Source organism: Hevea brasiliensis, chromosome 6, assembly GCF_030052815.1.
Source record: "Hevea brasiliensis isolate MT/VB/25A 57/8 chromosome 6, ASM3005281v1, whole genome shotgun sequence".
Lineage (NCBI taxonomy): Eukaryota > Viridiplantae > Streptophyta > Magnoliopsida > Malpighiales > Euphorbiaceae > Hevea > Hevea brasiliensis.
In genome coordinates, this window is record NC_079498.1 from 63,254,367 (window position 1) to 63,276,292 (window position 21,926).

The 21,926-nt window shown below is 34.8% G+C and overlaps 1 protein-coding gene across 2 annotated transcripts; it reads right to left on the reverse strand.

Moving 5' to 3' along the window:
* Positions 1-316: 316 nt before the first annotated feature.
* LOC110667260 (serine/threonine-protein phosphatase BSL3) lies at positions 317-21,463 on the reverse strand. Of its 2 annotated transcripts, none has more exons than XM_021828065.2 (21): positions 20,572-21,463; positions 18,454-18,514; positions 18,228-18,306; positions 18,038-18,117; positions 17,864-17,958; positions 17,622-17,721; positions 14,998-15,067; positions 12,397-12,498; positions 12,221-12,302; positions 11,884-12,063; positions 10,848-11,121; positions 10,532-10,766; positions 10,271-10,441; positions 6,456-6,694; positions 4,885-4,969; positions 4,599-4,697; positions 4,322-4,521; positions 4,166-4,241; positions 1,424-1,559; positions 1,197-1,336; positions 317-1,096 (listed from the first exon to the last, which is right to left on the reverse strand). In XM_021828065.2, the coding sequence occupies exons 1-21, from the start codon at positions 20,990-20,992 to the stop codon at positions 1,010-1,012; spliced, it is 3,012 nt and encodes a 1,003-aa protein (XP_021683757.1). In that variant the 5' UTR covers positions 20,993-21,463; the 3' UTR covers positions 317-1,009. The 2 variants fall into 2 exon arrangements, with proteins under 2 accessions (XP_021683757.1, XP_021683750.1); XM_021828058.2 differs by having other exon boundaries at positions 10,532-10,769; positions 20,572-21,461.
* Between the last annotated feature and the right edge of the window lie 463 nt (positions 21,464-21,926).

Genomic DNA, 21,926 nt, shown 5'->3' on the forward strand with positions numbered 1-21,926 from the left:
TAATTAATGTATTTAAAAATATAACTATATGCAAAAAATAAAATTATTAATAAAATACTATTTTATACTTCTAAATATTTAAAAGCATTTTTTTAATTAAAAAAATAAAAATAAACTTATTTGGAGTGCTAAAAATAGCTTATTTATATTTTTCAAAAAATAAAATAAAAATATAGTTACGTGGACGTGAACAGCAAAAATATAACCTCTTTCCACTATTTATCTATTTAATTGTTACACCTACCATCTACCAGAGTAATTTTAAAAAAAAAAAAAAAAGCAGCGCATAAAAGTACTAGAAAAAAGCAAATAATAATAATAATAATAAGATCCAAAACTAATAATTCTCACAATAAGAACGCGCAAATTTTCTCTTGTTCATTTTCCAATTTGAAGCTGCTGCAAGCTTTCTAACCAAAACTTCCCAAATTTTGTGTGGCTCAAAATGTTTCTTATCATCACACAAATTACATGGTAAAGAAAACAGAAATGACATTACACAGGACAACACCTCCTCTATGATACATGGGCGCCCATAAAGACTAAAATATTATATATCTCACCATCACATATAAGGACCTCACGCCCCCATAAAAAGAGGGAAAAGGAAAAAAAAAAAAAAAAAAAAGCCTAAAACGAGGAATGGGAAAATATATATATATGAAACTAGTGTAAATACCCAGCATTACCAACCCATTGAAATAAGCAACCTTGACTTCTACCTGCTTGTGCCTCAATTTACAAAGGGGGGTGCTCCTGAACTGGCTCTTTTAGAACAATATGAACCTAACCGCCGCCTGCAGTCTGGTTCTCAAACTTGCATCTTTGTCATCTCTTGCCTGCCAACTGCACTTCATAATCAAAAAATTCAGAAAGCCCTTTTTTATCAGGAGCAACGATTACAGGTCCGGAATTCCTGGATATGGCATCATGCTCTATACAGACACCAGAACTCAAGGTGGTAGCCTGAGCCCAGAATGAGTATTAAGGAAATAATCATAAGCATCTACTATATCCAAGCAAGTGATCCCCGATCATTATTTGTTACTGGAGGACGACCTCTAGTTGGTGTAGGAGGCCTGTTAGCATTCAACTCCTGCTCTCATACAAGACAAATAGAAATCAGATACAAATTTTCCAATAATTTTTCTTTTAAAAAAGATGTACAAGAATTAATATTTTACAGTGGAACTTACCTGCATCCACGTATCTTCAACGTGGCGTTCAGGTGAAGTTTCAGGCGATGAGATGGCTGGTGGTAAAGGATGAATTAGTTTTGGAACCACCACAAGATCTCTTCCCAAAACTAATATAGCCCCTGCATTATTAGCAGTACCTGCAGAGAAAGGATAAACCCCAAATTAGAATTCTATAACTATACATTAAGCTCTAAAAAATTATATTATCAATGCCAAAAACGTACCACAGTAATTGGTAGCAGAGAAAAGCGTGATTAGATGTCCCTGGGCAAAACGCTCAAAGCCATCCATCACGCATTCATGGGCACGTACGATCAACTGCAAATCGTTGTTGTTGCAGAATTCCATTACTCGATCCGGCTGCAATAGTTAACCCTTAGTGATCAGCACAAACACATTCCAACTATCACAGAATTCCCTTGCTAAAGACAGTAGTAGCATATGGAGAATAATGAAAAAAGCCATCATGGACATGATAACCTTGCTCAGTTCCATACTCAAAATAGATCAATTAAACAGTCAACAAATACTTCATACAGAATTTTAAGAAACAACACAAGTCCAAACTCATGCTAGGCATCTATTATAATGCTTGAAAGAAAACAGAAAACACAGAAGCAATCTAAACAACTGAATCAAAAGAGATAAGCACACCTTGGATTAAATAGACTCTCATCCAATACAACCACCATATATACCTAAGGAAGTTGGCCACACTGATCCCAGTCAGAGAATGAAGACACTTCAAATTATCATTTACATAATGATTCTTTTGGAAGTTCAGGTCTCGTAAAAAAGAAAGGGGTATGGACTAAGGAGACTTGCCCATTGACCATAAATCCATACAAAGAAGAAAATAGAAGTCTTCATTTACCAAAATGACCACAACAGCAAACCAAATCCTCAAACCAGTGCAGTCAGAACTCAGAAATCACTATTTTATTCAACAATTTCTTCATAACTTGACCAACCAAAACTTGGGAAGATTTTTAAATGCTGTACTGCTAATAGGCAAATTAAGGCCATGAAATTTTCAACTATATACTGAAAAAAACTCAACTAAAGAACAGTAAATCTACATCTCAACTTGCCGATGAAGAACCACCAAAAGTATTTTTTAGCAAGAGTAGATACATTCATCACCATCCATTATTTATGGAAATACATTATACACATGCACACAAGGACTTCATTGCATATGGCTACAGGCCTTCAAATTATTGTTTACATAATGATTCTTTTAAAAGTTCAGGTCTTGTGAAAAAGAAAGGGGGTAAGGAAGACCAAGGAGACTTGGCCCATTGACCACAAATCCACACAAAGAAGAAAATAAAAGTCTTCATTTACCAAAATGACCACAACAGCAAACCAAACCCTCAAACCAGTGTAGTCAGAATTCACTATTTTATTCAAAATTTCTTCATAACTCGACTCACCAAAACTTGGAAAGATTTTTAAATGCTTTACTGCTAATAGGCAAATTAAGGCCAAGAAATTTTCAATTATATACAAAAAAGAAACTCAACTAAAGAACAGTAAATCTACATCTCAACTAGCCGATGCAGAACCCCCAAAAGTATCTTTCAGCAATAGTAGATACATATATCACCTCCATCATTTATGGAAATACATTATACACATTCATACAAGGCCTTCATTGCATATGGCTATAGGAAGGCCCTTTCATAAGGCACCAACAGCAACAAATTAGCACTTCCATGGTGGAAAGACTTACAGCTATTAGAATTCACAATCACTTATTGCAGTCCCCCACAATCTCCATTACAACTAGTGAATAAATCTCACACTGAATGACAGCACCATAAAAATAATTCCACTAAAGTCAACTCGTGATGCAAAGACCAGCTACCAATCTTTTTAGAATTTCAAGGGCCGAAACCCTTCATCTGCGTTATTCCTTTACATTAGACAGTTATGGATAACTGTTCCTTCTTTCTTTTTACATATCTAAGCATGTCGTTTAAATTAAAATGTCAATTCAGAATCTTTAGATACAAACACTATACCATTTAAATTTAAACCAATGCATTAACCATGTTACTTTATTCAACTAATTCATTTTGAATTTTCACAAAAAGTTGAGCAATAAGACAATTGTCCCTTTTTTCATCCCAAAACTCCATTATCTTTCAAACATTGCTGAGGATAAAAAATCTAACATACTTCTCTCTTCAGAGGTTTTTGACTCAATTTGCAGGTGAAGCAGAACAAAAATAATCAAAGGATTTTTGAAGCCAACTTTAACAAGTTGCTAATTCAACATTCATTGCTGTAACCATCTAAGAAAACCCTCAGATGGAAGCATTTCTAGCTAGACAAAAATATCAAATGTAAAGCACTAAATCATACCCTGTATCCGCCCATGAAGGAAGCTAAAGAAATTATCAACATCAATGATCAATCGTTCTCCAATCTAGCAAGACCTTAAGAATTCATCGCTTGATTTATTTCATTTCCAAATCAAACTTGGACAAAGGTTCTTTAAGGGGCCTTAACTCTAATGTTAACAAGATATCAGGAAAACTTGATTCACAGTGATCCAGACCAACCAACTGAAATTCTAAAAAACCATTATGCATGAAATTCTATCACCCATTTTCAAGCAATCAGGTTAATTAAATATAGAATCTAGCAGTAATCTGAAAGTTATAATAAATATATTTCTATAGAAAACATGAATCCATTAGCAATAATTCACAAAATCAAGCATCATATTTGAACCAATTTGACCAGAAGTAACTTCAATTGAAATGTAACTATGAACATATCTGCCAATATAAACATTTGAAATAGTCAGCCACTTCTTTCTTCAACAATAAGGTTTCTTCTAATTACCATAACAGTTCTTTATGTAGGAGAGAAGGAGAGGAAGGGGGGGAAGAAAAGTCAAAAAATAGATTACACCAAAGTCATAAATAAAAAGCAAGCAATACAACTGCACTTACCCCAAAAGTCACCAGCCCTGGACCTCTAGCATTTGGCCTCAACCCTTCCACACTATCATTTTCTGTTGGATCCGACCTAAGGGAGAACAATAAAACAAATAAATAAATGATTGTCGATCAAATAAGACAAATAAGAAACAACAGACATATACTCACCATAACAAATCCATCAGCACGATCGAGCCTGCTTCCATACTAATTGGACGCTGTAGATTCTCAATCTGTTCCACATGATTTATTGAGCGACCAATACCACCATGCATACAAATGATTTTCTTTTCAATTAGTGCTGCCAAAGGAAGCCAATTGAACAAACGATTTATCCGATGCCAAACCCAAATTCCATCTCTCTCCCCCTATACAGTGATTATTTAGTCAGTGACTAAACCAGTAGATGAGAAAGAGTAAAGGTATTTTGTATATAATACAATACCATGCGCTCAATGCATTCAATCCGGAAGCCAAAAAGGGCATTGATATCTGCAGCTTCATGGTTCCCACGAATTAAATGAACATTATGGGGATATTCAACCTAAAACAGCGAGATGATCGTGCAGAACTATTAGCCGATCAAAATTCAAGACAAAGGTGATAACAATATCATAAAGATTATTTATATGAAAAAAAGGAAATGCAAACACGACTATCAGTCCCCTTTTATAGCAAAAAAAAAAATCTTTAAAAAAAAAGAAAAAAGAGATGTGCAAGCACATAATTACCTTCAAAGCAAGCAGAAGAGTAATGGTCTCCAGACTGTGCTGACCTCGGTCAACATAATCTCCTAAGAAAAGATAATCGATATATCTGATAGTTGGGCAACGAAATTAGCTTCATTTGAAATATTGGGTACAAGTATTTGAATCTCTGTATGCACATATGTTAACCCATCATCCATACAATGTGTAGAGGACACAAGTGTTTAAACAAAAGATAATAGTGAGAAGAAAATACACAATGAAGGAATTACAAATCAAAACTAATTAAACTTCCTAAATAAAATAAAATACTTCTTAAGTAATATATACTTCCTAAATAATAGTAGAACTCCTGAAAAAATAAGGGCTTGTTTACTTCTGGAAAACTAGAGTAGTCTTCTTGGAAAGTTTTCTAAAAAAACTGAAAAACAAAGTTTTGTGTTCACATGTACCAGTTTTCCAAATGGAGAACTAGAAAATCAATATTCCAGTTTTTCAAAATTTAACTAAGATTTAAAAAAACAACTTTTAAGTTATTTTCCACTATTTTCCTTTATAACAAAAATTTTATTTTCTAATGGAAAACAATGACATTTTTATAATCAAAATTATACTATAACATTTTTATAACTAAAATTGAATAATTATTTAGAAAAATATTTATTTACAATGATAAAAAATTAATCATATAATTATAAAATAAATTAATAACACATTAAAAAATTTTAAAAATAAAAATAAGTTTTTAAGTATATTTTAAAAATGATTTTTTTCCAATTATGAAAGATATGATTTTTTTATTAGAAATTTGTTTTCTATTATTTGCAGGTGAAAATGTTTTCCACGTTCTTTCGTGTTTTCCATAGAAAATGAAAAATGAAGTTTTTTATAAAAAATGGAAAATGAATGTTTTTCCACAAGTAAACAGCCCTCAAACTTCCTAAATTTACAATGAATATAATTTCCAGACATCCAATACTGCATCAATAACAAAATCCAAAGATTATATTGTCTTACAACTCTGCTTTTCCAATTGCCATCATGCACTTCTCCATATAATGGCGAAAAGGAATGATGATAAATACATTCATATTCAATAATTGATAATCGTGACCCAAGTCTGAATAACTTCCAATGGATTAGCATAACACAAATGATTAAGATCACTATAGCATAGGAGGCGATGATCACCTTGCTTTAAACATAAATCACAATCACCTGCTTCTTACTCATACTAATGCCACACCATGCCAAAGAGAGAAGGGGAGAGAGAGAGAGAGAGAGAGAGAGAGAGAAAGAGAGAGAGAGGGGGGGGGGGGGTGTATTATAATTTACTATATTATTGTTATAATTACATATTTATTTTTGCTATTATTATTTGAATTTCACAACATTCCTTTAACTTCATATCAATCATAACTGTTACCCCGTGAACTTTAACCCCATTCCTTTACACCCTTAAATGTTGTTCTGGTTTTTTCACAGCCATACCAAATGCACTATAAATAAAAAATTTTCCCCTCAAACAGAAGATTTGAATGCTAAAGCAGATGAAATAGTATGCATAATGTGAAAGTAGTAACAAAAATGCTTACGCTATATCACCAGCTGTTGAAGGTGCACCATACTCATCAAAAAGGCGCATGAGATCCCCAAATTGCCCATGCAAATCACCGAATATCTTGATTGGAGCCCTAAGCTGTAAAACACTTGGCTCACTTGAAAATATCCTTTCAGCACTGTCACAAAGATCCGCAATTTCATTGCAATCCAAGAAAAATTGACGACGAACTGGAGGCTTCCAACCACGAGGCTTTAAAAGATGCGCTACAACCTGGAACGATAGAAGAATAACCCATTACAAAATATGAAATGGGAATTTTAACTATAAATTAATTGTTGTTAGGTGATTCACCTATAACACCAAAAAGAGGGCGCAACCTGCATGCACGCAAGGTATGCACCATCTAACAAAAATTCACCTCTTACAACTTAAGGAATCTGAAAAAATGCCTGAATTAAGTTGAAGGAGAATCTAAGAACAAGATGAACAAGTCTAGAAAGACAAAACTCAACTTCAAAAGTTCGACTGCACACAAAACCAACAAGGTTATGCAGGAGAATAAGGTGTCTGGTTTGCAGACTATGACAATATAAACAGTATCAACCACAAAAAGAGGTGTACGGTTAGTATGATGTGTGCTTTGACATGACCCATGGTGTTAACACAGCAGCTTAAAAAAGGACAGCAGGCAGACTTTCTTCACTTGTTTTCATTCTCTGCATATTCCAACTTCCCATCTAGTGTTCCTATCACATTTTCTCTCAAAATTTCACACAAATATCTCTTCCTTTCTACAACAAATCTCTCCCTTCTTCTTTTTTAAGCTATGGTTATCATAAATATTTCTATTCTACATAACTACTTGCAAAAGGTGAGTATTATTTGCTGATTTTGGTGTTATGGACGCATATTTGTGGACAAGACTAGACTTATGCAATACGTGATCCACAAGAGATTCCAGTCAATGGTGATAAAAATGGCAATAAATGAATTAGCATCAAAAGTGGATTCAGCAGCAGCAACTAATTAGCAAAAATAAATATCTCAATTAAGATATTACTCTAATTATCATTATCTTAAATTTTGACCTTAAATGTTGATTTCCAACAATAGAGAATTCCATGTGAAATCATGTAATAATCTCTTTATAAAGAGATCAAATTATGAGAAAAATATCAAGCAAATTATCTCAATTGTTCTGTAAGGTTTGAAACTCTCTTTTAACGAGTCTTGAGGTTCTGGGCTCCCTCCGACAAGTCCTACTTTTCTGTCACCATAGGTCCATCAAAAGGAAGAAACCGCAACAAGGCAAAGGCTACAGGTTCTGAGAAAGACTTCGTAGTTCATCGCCCTGTGACTCGATCCTTGACTCGTGAATATAACAAATTGGTATCAGAGCCAAACATGGGAAATTCCAATGAACTGTGAGCCCTTATCTGCGAGATGTCAGAACAGAATATAGCAAGAGTTGCCTAGGTAGAGGCGCAAGTTCAAGATTTAACTCGGCAACTAAAAGAATTCATGTCAATCATGGGCGGAACCAATGGAAAGGGAACGGAACTAGAATCAATAGCAATTCTTCATGTCTGAGTACTACTACCAGGCTGGAAGAAAGAACCGAGCTGCGACAGACTAGAGGCGTGGTGCCGAGACATGCCAAGTTGGACTTTCCAACATATGATGGTTCAGATGATCCCCTCATCTCACTCCATGGTTGTGAGCAATTTTTTCTTAATCAAAAGACGCTAGAAACAGATAAGGTGAACCTTGCAGCATTCCATATGACGAGAGAGGCACAACTCTGATTCTACAGATTAGAATAAGAAGAACCCCGACTATTGTGGAACGCATTCAAAGAATATTACAATTTGAGATTCAGGCCTCCATTCAATAGCAATCTTTTGAGCAATTTGGCTAATCTAAAACAGAAAAGGACGAGGGAAGAATACGAACATCAGTTCCAAAGCCTCCTAGCTCATGCAACAACAGTTCGGGTAGATCAACAAGTTGATTTGTTTACTGCAGGCCTGACAGATTCGATCCGAATCAATGTAGAGATACAAAATCCTCTGAGTTTGGTGGCAACTATGAACCTAGCAAGAGCCTTTGAAAGAAAACAACAGCCAGAAGAAAATTAGATAAATTCATGGTCCAATACAAGAACACCTACTTCATCAATTCTGCCTATAACCAAAGCTACAAGCACATTACAGAATTCCAATTTAGGAAGTGTTTTGTCTCCCTTTATTAAAAGATTGAGTCATCCAAAGATGGCTGAGCGAAGAGCAAAAGGGGTTGTGCCATAATTGTGATGAACCATATTTCTCCATGCATCAATGTAAGAAGTTGTTTTGATTGGAGATGGATAATTCAGAAGAAGCAATAGGGCAAAGCGACTATGGGTGATTCATAATCTTATCCTACTGTTGAGCTTAAGGACAAGCTCTTTCTCCAGGAAGGGGGTGATGTTATAGATGCATATTTGTGGGCAAAACTTGTGCAATAAGTGATCCACGAGATTCCAATCAATGGCGATAAGAATGGCAATAAATAAATTTACATCAAAAGTGGATTCAGCAGCAGCAACTAATTAGCAGAAATAAATATCCCAATTAAAGTATTACTCTAATTGTCATTATCTTAAATTATGACCTTAAATGTTGGTTTTCAATAATAAAGAATTCCATATGAAATCATGTAATAATCTCTTTATTAAAAGATCAGATTATGAATAAAATATCAAGCAAAATTATCTCAATTTTTCTGTGAGGTTTGAGACTCTCTCTTAACGAGTCTTGAGGTTTTGGGCTCCCTCCGATGAGTCTTACTTTTCTGTCATCATAGGTCCATGAAGAGGAAGAAACCGAAACAAGGGAAAGGCTATAGGTTTTGAAGAAGGCTTCGTAGTTCATCACCCCGTGACTCAATCCTTGACTCGTGAATATAACAGTTTGTTTTTTTTTTTATTTTAATCTAATCTCTTTATAAAAAGATTAGATTATGAATAAAATATCAAGCAAAATTATCTCAATTTTTCTGTGAGGTTTGAGACTCTCTCTTAACGAGTCTTGAGGTTTTGGGCTCCCTCCGATGAGTCCTACTTTTTTGTCATCATAGGTCCGTCAAGAGGAAGAAACCGAAACAAGGGAAAGGCTTTTTTTTTTTTTTTTTGGGGCTCGTATTTGTTAAAGAAAATTAGATTTGTTGTTAAATTTATAGTATAAGGCATCAGCTTGCTTGATCTATAGGTTTTTGTGCTTTTGTTTTCCTAATTAGAACTATTTTTCAAAATTAATTTTACTAAAATACATTATTAATTACAAAATAACATCTAATTTGATGTATTTATGCTTACCAATATCTACTCATTTCATCAACTTTATAAAATTTTCAAGAAAATTTGCATAGCATTAGGCCATTACCATTACATAACAGCTGTTAACTGCGAACCCGGTAGCGACCGCGATTTAAAACCATGACATGACTAGTATCAAATATGATCATCATTATCAAATATAGTTTATCAGTAGATAGGAAGCAGATGTAGTGTACTCCAGAAAAGTTGCACAAGCAGAAAGAGTTATAAAGCCCAAGATGTCAACAAAAAATCTGATTTTTCAACCTGTGTAAAGGATGCATAGGTTGGATTTATCTCACCAGTTTGTTGCATTGTGTAATTCAAGTTAAATACAACCCATCACTACAATGGTAAAGATTTTCCTCAAATATTTGTGGTCAGCTGCATGGACCTCTTCATAATTCATGTATTTGATAAGATATGATAGATGCATCTAACAGCATTTCCAGAGCCACATACCATAAATATATGAAATAAAATCCATATACCTTTTTGGGCACACTATTGATGGACATCTGTCGATCTAGTAGTTTCCTAGCTGCAGTTGCACTCTCTGGGGTCCCATAGCTGACCCGCCTGCCTTCATTTTCAAACTGATCAATTGAGAGCTGTCTGACCATCCCACCTAAAGCTCCACCAGTCTCTGCAGCTACAACAACCTGAGATAGCAGGTAGGAAAAAAAAGCCCTTTCATGTCTGAATTGACTGGAGTTCACATTCAAAAAATGTTAATAAAAGCATATACTCACAGCTCTGTGATGCAACCGAACTCCAGCAGGAGCAATGTTATTTGATCCAGCAGAATCAGGCTTAATCAAAGTAGATATCTGTTTGCCACTTGGGGTAGCCTCTGCACCGCGGTCCCTGTCTGGCAGTTCAACTTCTCCATTAACTTGCCGTGCCTTAGCAGCAGCCAAAGTGGCACTAATAGCCTCAGCTTCTGCAGCAGATGCTTCAACCAAATACTCCACACCTTTGCTTGTTCTCCTAAGTAGTTATTTAGACTCAGCATTTAAACGATTTTGGATCCATTATCCAAAAACACTATTACATTAGCTAGCTTACCTAGATCCGGGCAGCATGGCATTTTCAGTGCTTATATCAGTGTACATATCACCATTTATTGGAGGAGCAACTGGATTACCCAGTACAACCCCACCATCAGGTACTGCTTCAGGCATTGCTTGCCTAGTTTTTTCATCGACAAATCCATATCTTCCAGCTATCTTCCCTGCAAGTACATTAGATGCAGCAGCTGCAGCTGCTGCATGAGAAGCTGCAGTTGTTGTTTCAGCAGCAGCTAGATCTTCAGCAACAAGTAGATCATCAAGCAACACCCCTGTAGCACATACAAAAATAGCACATTATTATAATACGATACCATGAACAGTGAAATAGGACACAATAACCCAGTCATAGGATGACCTCCATGATCTAGTATAGTTTAAAATTAGAAATGCGTTAAAATACTCTAACTATATTATATAATAAAAATATTTTAAAATACTCTCACAAATAGAGCTTTTAAAAGTCCTCTGCAAAGGACTGAATCTACTATATAGCATTTCTTCTCTTCCATGACCAGTAATTTCATTAAAAATAACACAATCAGGAGAAGAAGAAGAACTAGACCAAGGACTAAAAAAATCAACAAATATAGACATGTTTTCTTATGATGTACTAAAGTATATTGGCTTCTTATAAGCCAATCTTTATCTGCTAGAGACCTGGCTCTACCCAGAAATTCAAGTAATGTTACAAAACGTGAAATCTTAAAGCATTGATGCATATAATAATCCAGATAATGGCCAATTAAAAAGCCACAACAGATGCCTCGTGAAATCACTTGAGCTTTTAATAATGCTACATATCTTATCAAATCTACAAGGAATTCACTCCCCACATCAGCACTTCTTAACAAGCATCATTTTCTAGCAGGTATCAATGTCCATCTTTCCACACCATCCAAGTCATTTTTTACTAAAGGACATATAGATTTAAGCAAAAAACCATTTGATGGTTGTCAGCTACTAGGCTTCATGTTAGAAAAACAAAATGGAACAAGTGCCACAATCACAAAATGAGTAGCCTCATTGCTTACCACCACGCAAACCACCATAAATAAATATCAAGTCACCAACAGCAGCAGCTGCATGCCTGCAACGCCTGGTCAACTCAACTGCAGCATCCCCACCAGCAGCATCAGCACTGTATCTGCCAGTCCTTGGACTAGTAACAACAGATTTTGTATCACACCAAACTCCTGCGGCAGTATCCAACACTATAAAAGGAGAAATATGAATTATTGGTCAGAAACACTATGGTTGGAGCATAATAACAACAATGATATTAAAATCGTATTGTCAAAACCAAAATACACCATCTAAAAAGCATTTCGCAGTTAGGTGTGAAGTTTGCATAACAAAATGATCAAGTACCTGCAACACTCGATGAATCTTCCACCATGCGACCACCACCAAGTGCTCCTCCGGACACATGGAGTCTCGCATTAACAAAAACCTATAAATACAAGAAATGGAAGTGACTAATATATCAGGACGGACATGAGAAAGTCAACTAAAAGTAAATAAAACTAAAGGAAACTAAAACCCACTGCTGCATGTTGATATCTTGGAGATGGAGAGACACCAGGAGCAATTGCCCATTCCCAGCGACCGTCCCTGTGTTTTGCAAGGCCATAAGCACTTGCTAAAGGCTGCAAAAGTTACAAAAGAGAAAACCAAGGGGAAAAAAAAAAAAAGAGTTAACCAAATGTTACACCACATCAAGCTAAAAGAAACCAAATGTTACACCACATCAAGCTAAAAGAGCAGTCACTTCTATAAGAAACAAAAGTAATTTCAATATGTCATTGTGAGCCTTTCAGAACGAAAATAAAGATATAGCAAGGATATTGCATAAGTACATCTATTCCATAACAATAAAAGTATTTTGATAACATCATCAAAGGGGTTGTCACCAATGTACAAAAGAAGCAAATGATTCAAGAATTCTCTCCAGCTATTAATGAAGCACAGAAGAGCAGCATGGAACACAATATATTCAAGTTATGCAAATATAAGGAGCATCTACAAACTTCTCTTTGAAAATGTCTAGAGAGTTGCTATGTTCTTCAAATTCCTCAAATTTGACTCTTCAAATGGCCCACAAAATAGACAAAGGGCCAATGCCTATACCTCTTTATGCACACCCCTACCCTAGTCACTCCAATATTTTACATTTTGACGAAATTATTCCAAGAATTTCAAAACCCAAACTCCAAAGAATTCTAACTCATTCACAATGAAGAAACAACAGTTGCACCCAACCACCAATGTCTCTTTCAAGGACAACATCAATTAACCAAGCAATAGCCTCTTTCATTATGTCATCCACAATTATATTCTCACAAATAAACTACCCTAAAGGAAAGGGGGACTATTTTTGGGCACCTTTAATAGCCAACTTGCTTTCCATGGAAAAGAGTTGGATAACAAGAATTAGAACCGACACCACACCCACCCCCCCCCCCCCCAAACCAAAAAACAACACCCTTCTCTCTCTCTTTTTCTCTTTTGTATAATAAAAAACATCAATTTTGTTTTCTGTTCCCCCCAATTTCACTATGGACTCATAAAAAGCTTGTAACACAAATTCCTCTAAATCCCGAGGGTCCCTTCTTCCAAAAGTTTGTGCATTTTTACAATCTAATCCAAAACTCTTAATCTTGGAACAATAAGCTAGATTTCTAAAGATTGTTAAAGTTTTATCCAATTTTTTCCACATTGTGAAAGGTTGTTGGCAATTTTTTACAACAGATTCTTCAATTTCGTCTTTCAATTGAACCAACATTACCATCACCACCAATTCCTCCCAAGCTTCATTTTAATATCCTTGGTGCATTAAAATTCTTAGCCATTATGCCAAATTGGGTGGTTTTACTCATCCACTCTCTCTCCTCACCAACTTCAAATCTCATCACCGATTAATACCCCATGGGTATCAAAATGAAATTTTGGAGTTGGTGGTAGTTGTAAGGTTGGATCTGTATAGATAGTTGTAGTTAAGTCAAAAAATGGAGTTCAACATTCAGTTGACAAAAAAAGGATAAAATTTTAACAACCTTAAGAAATCTGACCTATCGTGCCAAGATTAAAAGTTTGGATCAGATCGGAAAAATACACAAACATTTGAATTTTTTGTAACCAGGCCTCAAAGAAAGACATAATTTTCTACAATCCCAAACCATGAAGAAGCCTGCCACCTATGACTATGAGATAGAAATTATAAACTCCCATATAATCTGAATATGAAACCAATGCAGGGAACAGAAAGGTTGTAAACATTTCATGTGACCAAAGTTAAAAAGGTTGAATTAGAGAGATGAGGAAATGACAGCATAAATTAAAATACACACACACACACACATACACACACACACACACACATACACAAAAGAATCAGCATGACAATAGAAGAGACACATACACAAAAGAATCAGCATGACAATAGAAGAGAATTAAAAAAGCTAAAAATTTCCAAACCCTAACTGCAACAACCACATATTATCTTTGCTCGTATGGGGAGAGAAAAAGGAACTTTCGTTGACCTTTCAATCAAATGTACCAAGCAATAACAAGAAGGCATACATTTGGTTGTGCCTTTAGTGCCTTCAGATCTCAATACCTACGAAACCAAACCACTAACCAAATGACAAGCGGTAAATCACATGCCCACCAAAAAGCAAAGAGCAGGGACTTCCATCAATAAGGTCTTCTTATTCCCCCACCCCAGCCAAAAAAAAAAAAAATTCCCAATGAGAATAGACCCAAGGACATAATTTGAGATGAGGATCACAGCAAAATACTTAACAAATTACAACCTGCGAAGTTTGGCATTTAACCTCAATATTTTTGTATTAGCAAAATATAAATCAACAAATATTTATGCAATTTTACAAAAATTCTTCTTCACATCAACACAATCATTTTCAGCATTCATGTATAGAATTTTATTTTATATTTTCAATCTCATGAAAACCTCTAAACACTGTTTTTGCCACAGATGAAGTTGTTAAATATTCTTTTGAAATAATCCCAAAGCCATCTCTACCAAACAATATTAAATAAAAACAAAAACCATTAAGAGCTTATTAATTTTCCATCACGTATCCAATATAACCAAAAAAATTCAAAAACCGAACTTCTTAGCTCACCACACTATTTGCATCCCTCCCCCCACAAAGTAGAAGAAGACCATCTGAGCGAGCACTTGCAGTGGCATACCTAGTCAAATGTAAAGGATCAGTAATAGGCTCAACTACAGACCAGAATATAAAAATAAGGTCAAAGCAAATAAATAAAACCTATTTCATTCAAATGGACCCAAACAATTATGATACAAATTCCAAACATGAAACTAGTGATACCTGATGTTCTGAATTCTTACTAATACGTGTTTACAAAAGGTTGCAACTATTGTGCATAGCCAATAAAAATACTGTCATCAATTTTAAAAGCTACAATGCAATATGCATGCACAAACACATTCAAAACTCAAGAAACAAAAAAAGCCACTTATCACATAAAACCATTTCTTCATTTTAATTTTATGCAGTTCTTTTAAAAATATTGTTTGCTGTATTTCATTTAATTTTACATCAATAACTTTATCCATATACATATCTTATATCTATAGTAGCAAAAGCAGCTTTTGTAAAATCCCTTATCTGCATCCAACTAACGAACTGTAAATCAAAAAATTCAACACAGTAACACACTCAAATCCTGTAGTATTAGTCTCAACCACTTAGATCACATAGGCATAATCCAAGGCGTCCAGGTCAGGTCATGCACCAGAAAGAGAAGACCCTGGGAGAGAAGAGCAATTTCCCTTTAAAGGTAATTTAGAAAACTTTGTTCATCTAACCTTCTGATTTTTTTTTTTTTGGCTTAAACTGTTTGGGTGAGGACCGAGTGCTAAAACTTGCAGACGAGATCATATCATGGTGACCAAGTGCAGCAAAACTTGCAACCAACTCAGTGTCCTTTTTTATTTACTAAGATGTAACTGGAGTTGAGATCTTAGGAATTATCTTAGTTCTCCATGAGTTTCATGTGTTGCCACAGGGATCACTAGAAAAGAATTGTGGAATTGAAATGGTTAATACTCCTATATAGAAAAGTAAAGGATATTACATAATAGCCCCCCAAAACTATTTCTTGGATATTGTAGATAAAAAGAAATAAAGGGCCTTTGAAAGAGAAGCCATCTTTCCCACTGTATAAGATAGATGGCTAAATACAATGCCTATCAGATTAGTAGGCAACAAATCCATCCCTTTTTTTCATCTTTTACGCGATTTCCCTATGGTATACAGGTTGGCACCCTCTTGGCACTCTTTAATATAATTCTTTCTTTTTCCTCATCAAAACAGGAAAACGGTTAGAAGTCAAATTGGCAGAGGATAGCAAACAGATATTTTCCATTTCGGAATGACATAATCGTTCAAAACAGTGTTACCTAGTTTGTAGTTTGCCTTGGTTCACGAGACAGGTATGGGTAAAGGATACGGTACTTTCCTAGGTACAGAATTTGTACAGGGTAGGCTTAATTGGAATGCTACTTGGGTAATTCAGATCGTTTATACATATTAGTTTGAGTGATAGGCTGCAAAGCTTTTGTCTTTCCAAGTTTCTCAAACAAATGGTGTGCAGGACTATGAGAAAATTTGTTCTTCTATCTGAGAGTCCAAAACTTTTGTATTTAAAGTAGATCTATTAGCTTTGCTAGTGGCATTTTTTGAGCAACGATAAATAAATTTATTGAATGATTAATATTTTCTAGAAATTTTAGCTAATGAAAATGTAATTTAAATTTTAAATTTATCTAATAGAGTGCAACTTAAATAGGAAAACTTTAAATAAAAGCAAACTATTCTAATTAAATAAAATTTTGAGGATAAAGATGTAGAGTTTTAAGGTAACTATACCATAAATCACTAGCTAACTTCCTATTTAAATAGAGCCAGTATATCTAAGAGATAAAATTTGGTTCGGGCATTTTTACATTTTGGTAAGCGAACATACCACATTCTGGACTGTGCATTCTGAAACGCCATTCGGAAGAAAAAAGAAGAAGGGGTGGGGTTAAAACTGGTCCAAAATAACATTTCATCAATTCTTACCAACTATACAAAGATCAAAATACCATGGCTAGCAGATCACACCTTGAAATTACAATCAGGCAAGCAATCCCACAGTCACCCAAAAAAAATAAATAAATAAATACCCCATTTTGGATTAAAAACGTATGTTGCTAAATGAGTGATGTGTTGTGGAATTGTTATTGAGTTGGTGAATTGTGGTATGGATTGATATGGTGAATTATAATTTTATAAGCAAATTGCCACTATTGCACATCACTTAGAAGTGATTCTTAATTCATGAAGCATAATATATAATATGCATACAAGTAAACTCTACAGTAAGGAAAAATTCCATATAAACAAATACATAAAGAAGTTGTCTTTCTTTCCATTTGTTAATGACTTTGGTTAATGGGGAAAATGCAACCTGTAGTTAATAATGTGTAACGAGTAAGGTCTACAGGAGTTGTAGTTTTTAATGTTACAAGTTGACCACATCAGCCTCAATCCATAAACAAGATGCAATACGTTGCTAAATAAGACTTTTGGAACTGACGCGCATGCCTCTAAATGCCACAAAGGAAGACTTTATACAAAAACATCAAAAAATGGCACAATAATAAGGTATATTACTATAAGAGTGTCTATTCAGCAAGAGGAAGAGGATGGAAGGAGAGAGGGTGAGGAATTACATGCATGGTGGTGGACCTTCCCCTTCAGGTTCCAATTTACGCCACTCATAAGGTTTGGCAGCTGTGTCAAGGGCCCAAACATCAGATAAAGGCCGCTTCCCTGAAAATCATGAATCAAAAATTTTTATAAATACACAAGATCCCAACATGTGCTTTTATGCATATTCACAACTATAAATCAGCATTTTAAGTTTTAGTCCATTCCAATAGGGTGAAGATGTTTTGATTTTGAACTGGCTTACCATCATTCCCTCCAATTGCCATGAGATACCTTTGGCCCACCAAAGCCATCACATGCCCATATCGCGGCCCCGGTCCAGGGCCTTGAACAACAACTCTACAGGAAAATTATTATTTTAATAACAAATCATGTAATAAATATGAATGAATGAGCAATACATTGTTAAAAGGCTAACCTGTGCCATCGTGGCCGTTGCTGTGTGAGGTCAAGAACATGAAGATCCTCAGCAGACAAACCAGCTGGACCAATTCCGCCCTGTATTCAGATGTAGTTATAACTTGGTCAATATTACAAAGAAGAAAAAAATAGAACATGATCAAGCAAACAATATCAATATGAACATATAGGATTTGCAGCATGCTAACCTGAATAACTACCATAGTTCCCACAGCAGTTGCCACATGAGCAGCCCTTGGTGTGGGTGGTTCTCCAAAAGGAGTAATCCTGAAAAATAAGTTCATTAAGCGCAACCATAATAGAGAAAGGGGTAAACAATATGGAGCTTTACACAAGACTAAATCTAATAAAATAAAAAACCATGATACAATCTAATAAAATAAAAAAAATAAAAAAATAAAATTATCAGCTTACCTAGACCATTTATTTGTTAGCACATCATAACAGTGAACATCAGCAGTGGCACCAGCTAGTCCTGCAATTCAAGCAAATGAAAAAGGTAATGAACTTGAGCAAGAAAATTGTTACCATTACAAGAATCCTGAGAGAGGGGAAAAAAAAATCATCATATTAATCACTTTCCTTATATGCAACCCAGTAGGGAATGCAGCTCACATCAATTTTTCCTATTAAACCAAAACTATTCAAATTAACATGATTCAGGTTCAATGTCGTCATGATTATCAGCACCGGGAATGGAATGACTGAAATATGAAAGCTCTACTAATAACTCAAGAAAATTAAGAAACTCAAAAACATGAGAGCTGTCGATCAAGTGGAGTTCAAAATGAAATAATAACAAACATTTCACAAATCAACACAGCTTTAACCACCTTCAACTTTAACTAAAGCTACGGATTTTATACCATAAAATAAGTACCATTCTATGTCATCTTGAGTTGGGAATCAATGTAAAAGCTACAGACCACACATCAACAAAGCATCTTAGCATAAAACGATGACATAATGAGCATCCCAAGCACAACAATATAAGACAATTAAAGAATTAAAAGCGTACCAGTTGATTTGACTAGCTTTAATGGAGAAATTAAAAGCACCATTCTAACAAACACTTGTATGACTTGGAACTCAAAAACAACAGCAGAACCACAGTTTTGTAGCATAAATTTGTCAATATTCAATCATAAAGCAAGGTCAAATGCTTTGCAGACCATAATCAAATTAAACCTTTTGGACCACAAATACAAGGGTCCATATTCAAAACATCAGCATAACAAACATGGTTTTAAATAACGGCCTTCACGTATGTAACAGCCGTTATTTACAAATTTTTAGAGGGACCATTACCCATTAGGCTGTTATTTAAATGCATATCTTGATTTGCACAGCTAACACCGTTATTTACCATCAAGTACCGATAACAGCCGTTACCCTAATAATGCTTTCTAACTTGAACTATTTTTTAAAATTAATTTTACCAAAATACATTATTTATTAAAGAATAACATCTAATCCAATGTATTTATGCCTGTTATATGGTTGTGTATCTTAATTTTACTTGTATCTACCAATATCTACTCATTTCATAAACTTTGCAGATTTTTTTTAGAAAATCTGCGTAGCACCAGTGGTGCGTCCCACATCGGTTTTGCGAGAGGTCTTGGGTGTTATATATATGGGTTTGCAAACCTCCCCTTGTGAGCTAGCTTTTGTGGTAGAGTTAGGCAGGTTCATATCATTTTGTATCAGAGCATCACTCTGTATGGGTCGGTGAGCCATGTACAAAGGTTCCCTTACGTTACTCGCGACCGCGATTTAAAACCATGATAACAACTCAATTCAATCACAACAAAATTGAAAATGGCAAAAGAAAAATATCACATTTAAAATGCACGGAATTCAACAACTTCAAGGTTCACATACCACTTAATCTACAGTTTCTATTACAAAAAGATACTATGCTTTTAATATCGTAAATTTAAAACCATGATAACAACTCAGTTCAATCACACCAAAATTGAAAATGGCAAAAGAAAAATATCACATTTAAAATGCACGGAATTCAACAACTTCAAGGTTCACATACCACTAGATCTACAGTTTCTATTACAAAAAGATACTATGCTTTTAATATCATAAATTTAAAACCATGATAACAACTCAGTTCAATCACACCAAAATTGAAAGTGGCAAAAGAAAAATATCACATTTAAAATGCACGGAATTCAACAACTTCAAGGTTCACATACCACTTAATCTACAGTTTCTATTACAAAAAGATACTATGCTTTTAATATCATAAACAATGGGAAATGACGAAAATAAATGTTTCTATAACATGCCAATTAATGATGTCTTTGCTAACATCAATTTTTTTCTAGGCAAAACAAATGATTCTTGAGTTCTAAAAATTCTAGAATAGAAACTACGTTCTAGATAACTTCAACTTCAATCAAATCATAAGTTTCTCACACCATGTCAACCTTTCCAGCTAAAAAGCTACTAACTTATCAACCGGAAAAATAATTGAAACAACCATAAGAACAAACTAAATGGAATGGAAAAACATACTAATGCCCGCATTCCCAGCTGAGGAAGGTGCCCCTGAGGCCGCAGAATTGCCCTCAAGAGCCGTGGCACCACCGAACAAAATCAACCTCGGCCCAATGTACCCAGGCGTTCCTTCCTCGCCAACAGCCGCCACTGCAGTCAGGGTATGCCCGCACCTGGGCCCTGGCCCATCTTCCTTCTTCTCTATAATCGCATTCACCACCGAGTAAGTAGGGGCATGCCTCGGCCCCACCACGGGGCTTTGCTGTTGTGCCTGCAGCTGTGCAGGCGGCTGCACCGGTGAAGGCACCACGGAAGTCGAAGATCCAGCCGGCTGTGGCTGATCCCTTAACTGCTCCCTATCCATTGCCGTTGGCGACGAAGCGTTTTGCACCTCTGAATCTTGATCGGTCTCCGGCACCATCGACGAGTCCACATCCATTGCTTCCAAACTGCAATCCCTGCCCTAAATTCAAGATCGGAGCTAGATTTCCAACGAATTCGCATCTCTAAACACCATTTTCAACGATTCACCCCAAATTCACCAACAGCAGCGTACAAAAAATTGAAACCCTAGCTAAGATGCTCTATTTTCAAAATCCAAAAAAACAACAAAAAAAATCTATAAATTTTCCGGGAAAAATAAAATCTGGAAAGGTAAAGAGAGAAAGTTTCGATTAGGTTTTCGTGTTTTATGTTCTGGCCCTCACTGTCTGTGAGAAAGAAAAAGAAAAAAAAAAAATTAACGTCGACCCATTCGGGGAAAGAGAAATAGAAACGGAACGGAGACGATCTCAAAGCCTCAGCGCATCAAAGGAACAAAGTAAAAAATATCATTCTATGTTATAATTTCTAATAATCAAAAATCTCTGTCCTTCTCTTTCTCACTAACAAAATTATTTTGTTTTCTTTTTTTTTCTATTTTCTCTTTTTATTGTCGAATTTAAAATATATATATATATTTTTTCTTTTTTCAATTTAATGAGAAATTTTTAAGATTTAAAATCTTAAATTTATATTTGAAATAACGCATATTTTTTTTAAAGTGAGGTTTCTTAAAGACATGAAAATATCTAAATATCTTTATTTTTTAAATATAGTTAAGAATTTTTTTTAAAATAAATTTTTAAAAAACCTCTAAATAGCTTAAAAATAATTTTACTTCCTCCAAACAATATATATAAGCTAAAACTTAATAAATTGCTTACAAAATTATATCATCTAACTTCATAAGGATTTTTATTTTATATTAAAACTTAATAAAGATACTTAAAAAATTTGTGGTATATTAACGCTTGCAAAATTGTGCAGTCAAAGGCAGAGCCAGGATTCTGAGGTAACGGGGTCGAAAAAATTTTATTTTAATCAATTTAAAA

Bases quoted from the DNA above. Each gene is read 5' to 3' on its own strand.
- LOC110667260 (XM_021828058.2), bottom strand. From the start codon at position 20,992: ATGGATGTGGACTCGTCGATGGTGCCGGAGACCGATCAAGATTCAGAG. The intron at 18,118-18,227 runs GTTAGCATGCTG...ATCTGAATACAG, and splicing joins GAACTATGGTAGTTATTCAG to GGCGGAATTGGTCCAGCTGG. The intron at 11,122-11,883 runs GTAAGCAATGAG...TATGTGCTACAG, and splicing joins TTATGGTGGTTTGCGTGGTG to GGGTGTTGCTTGATGATCTA.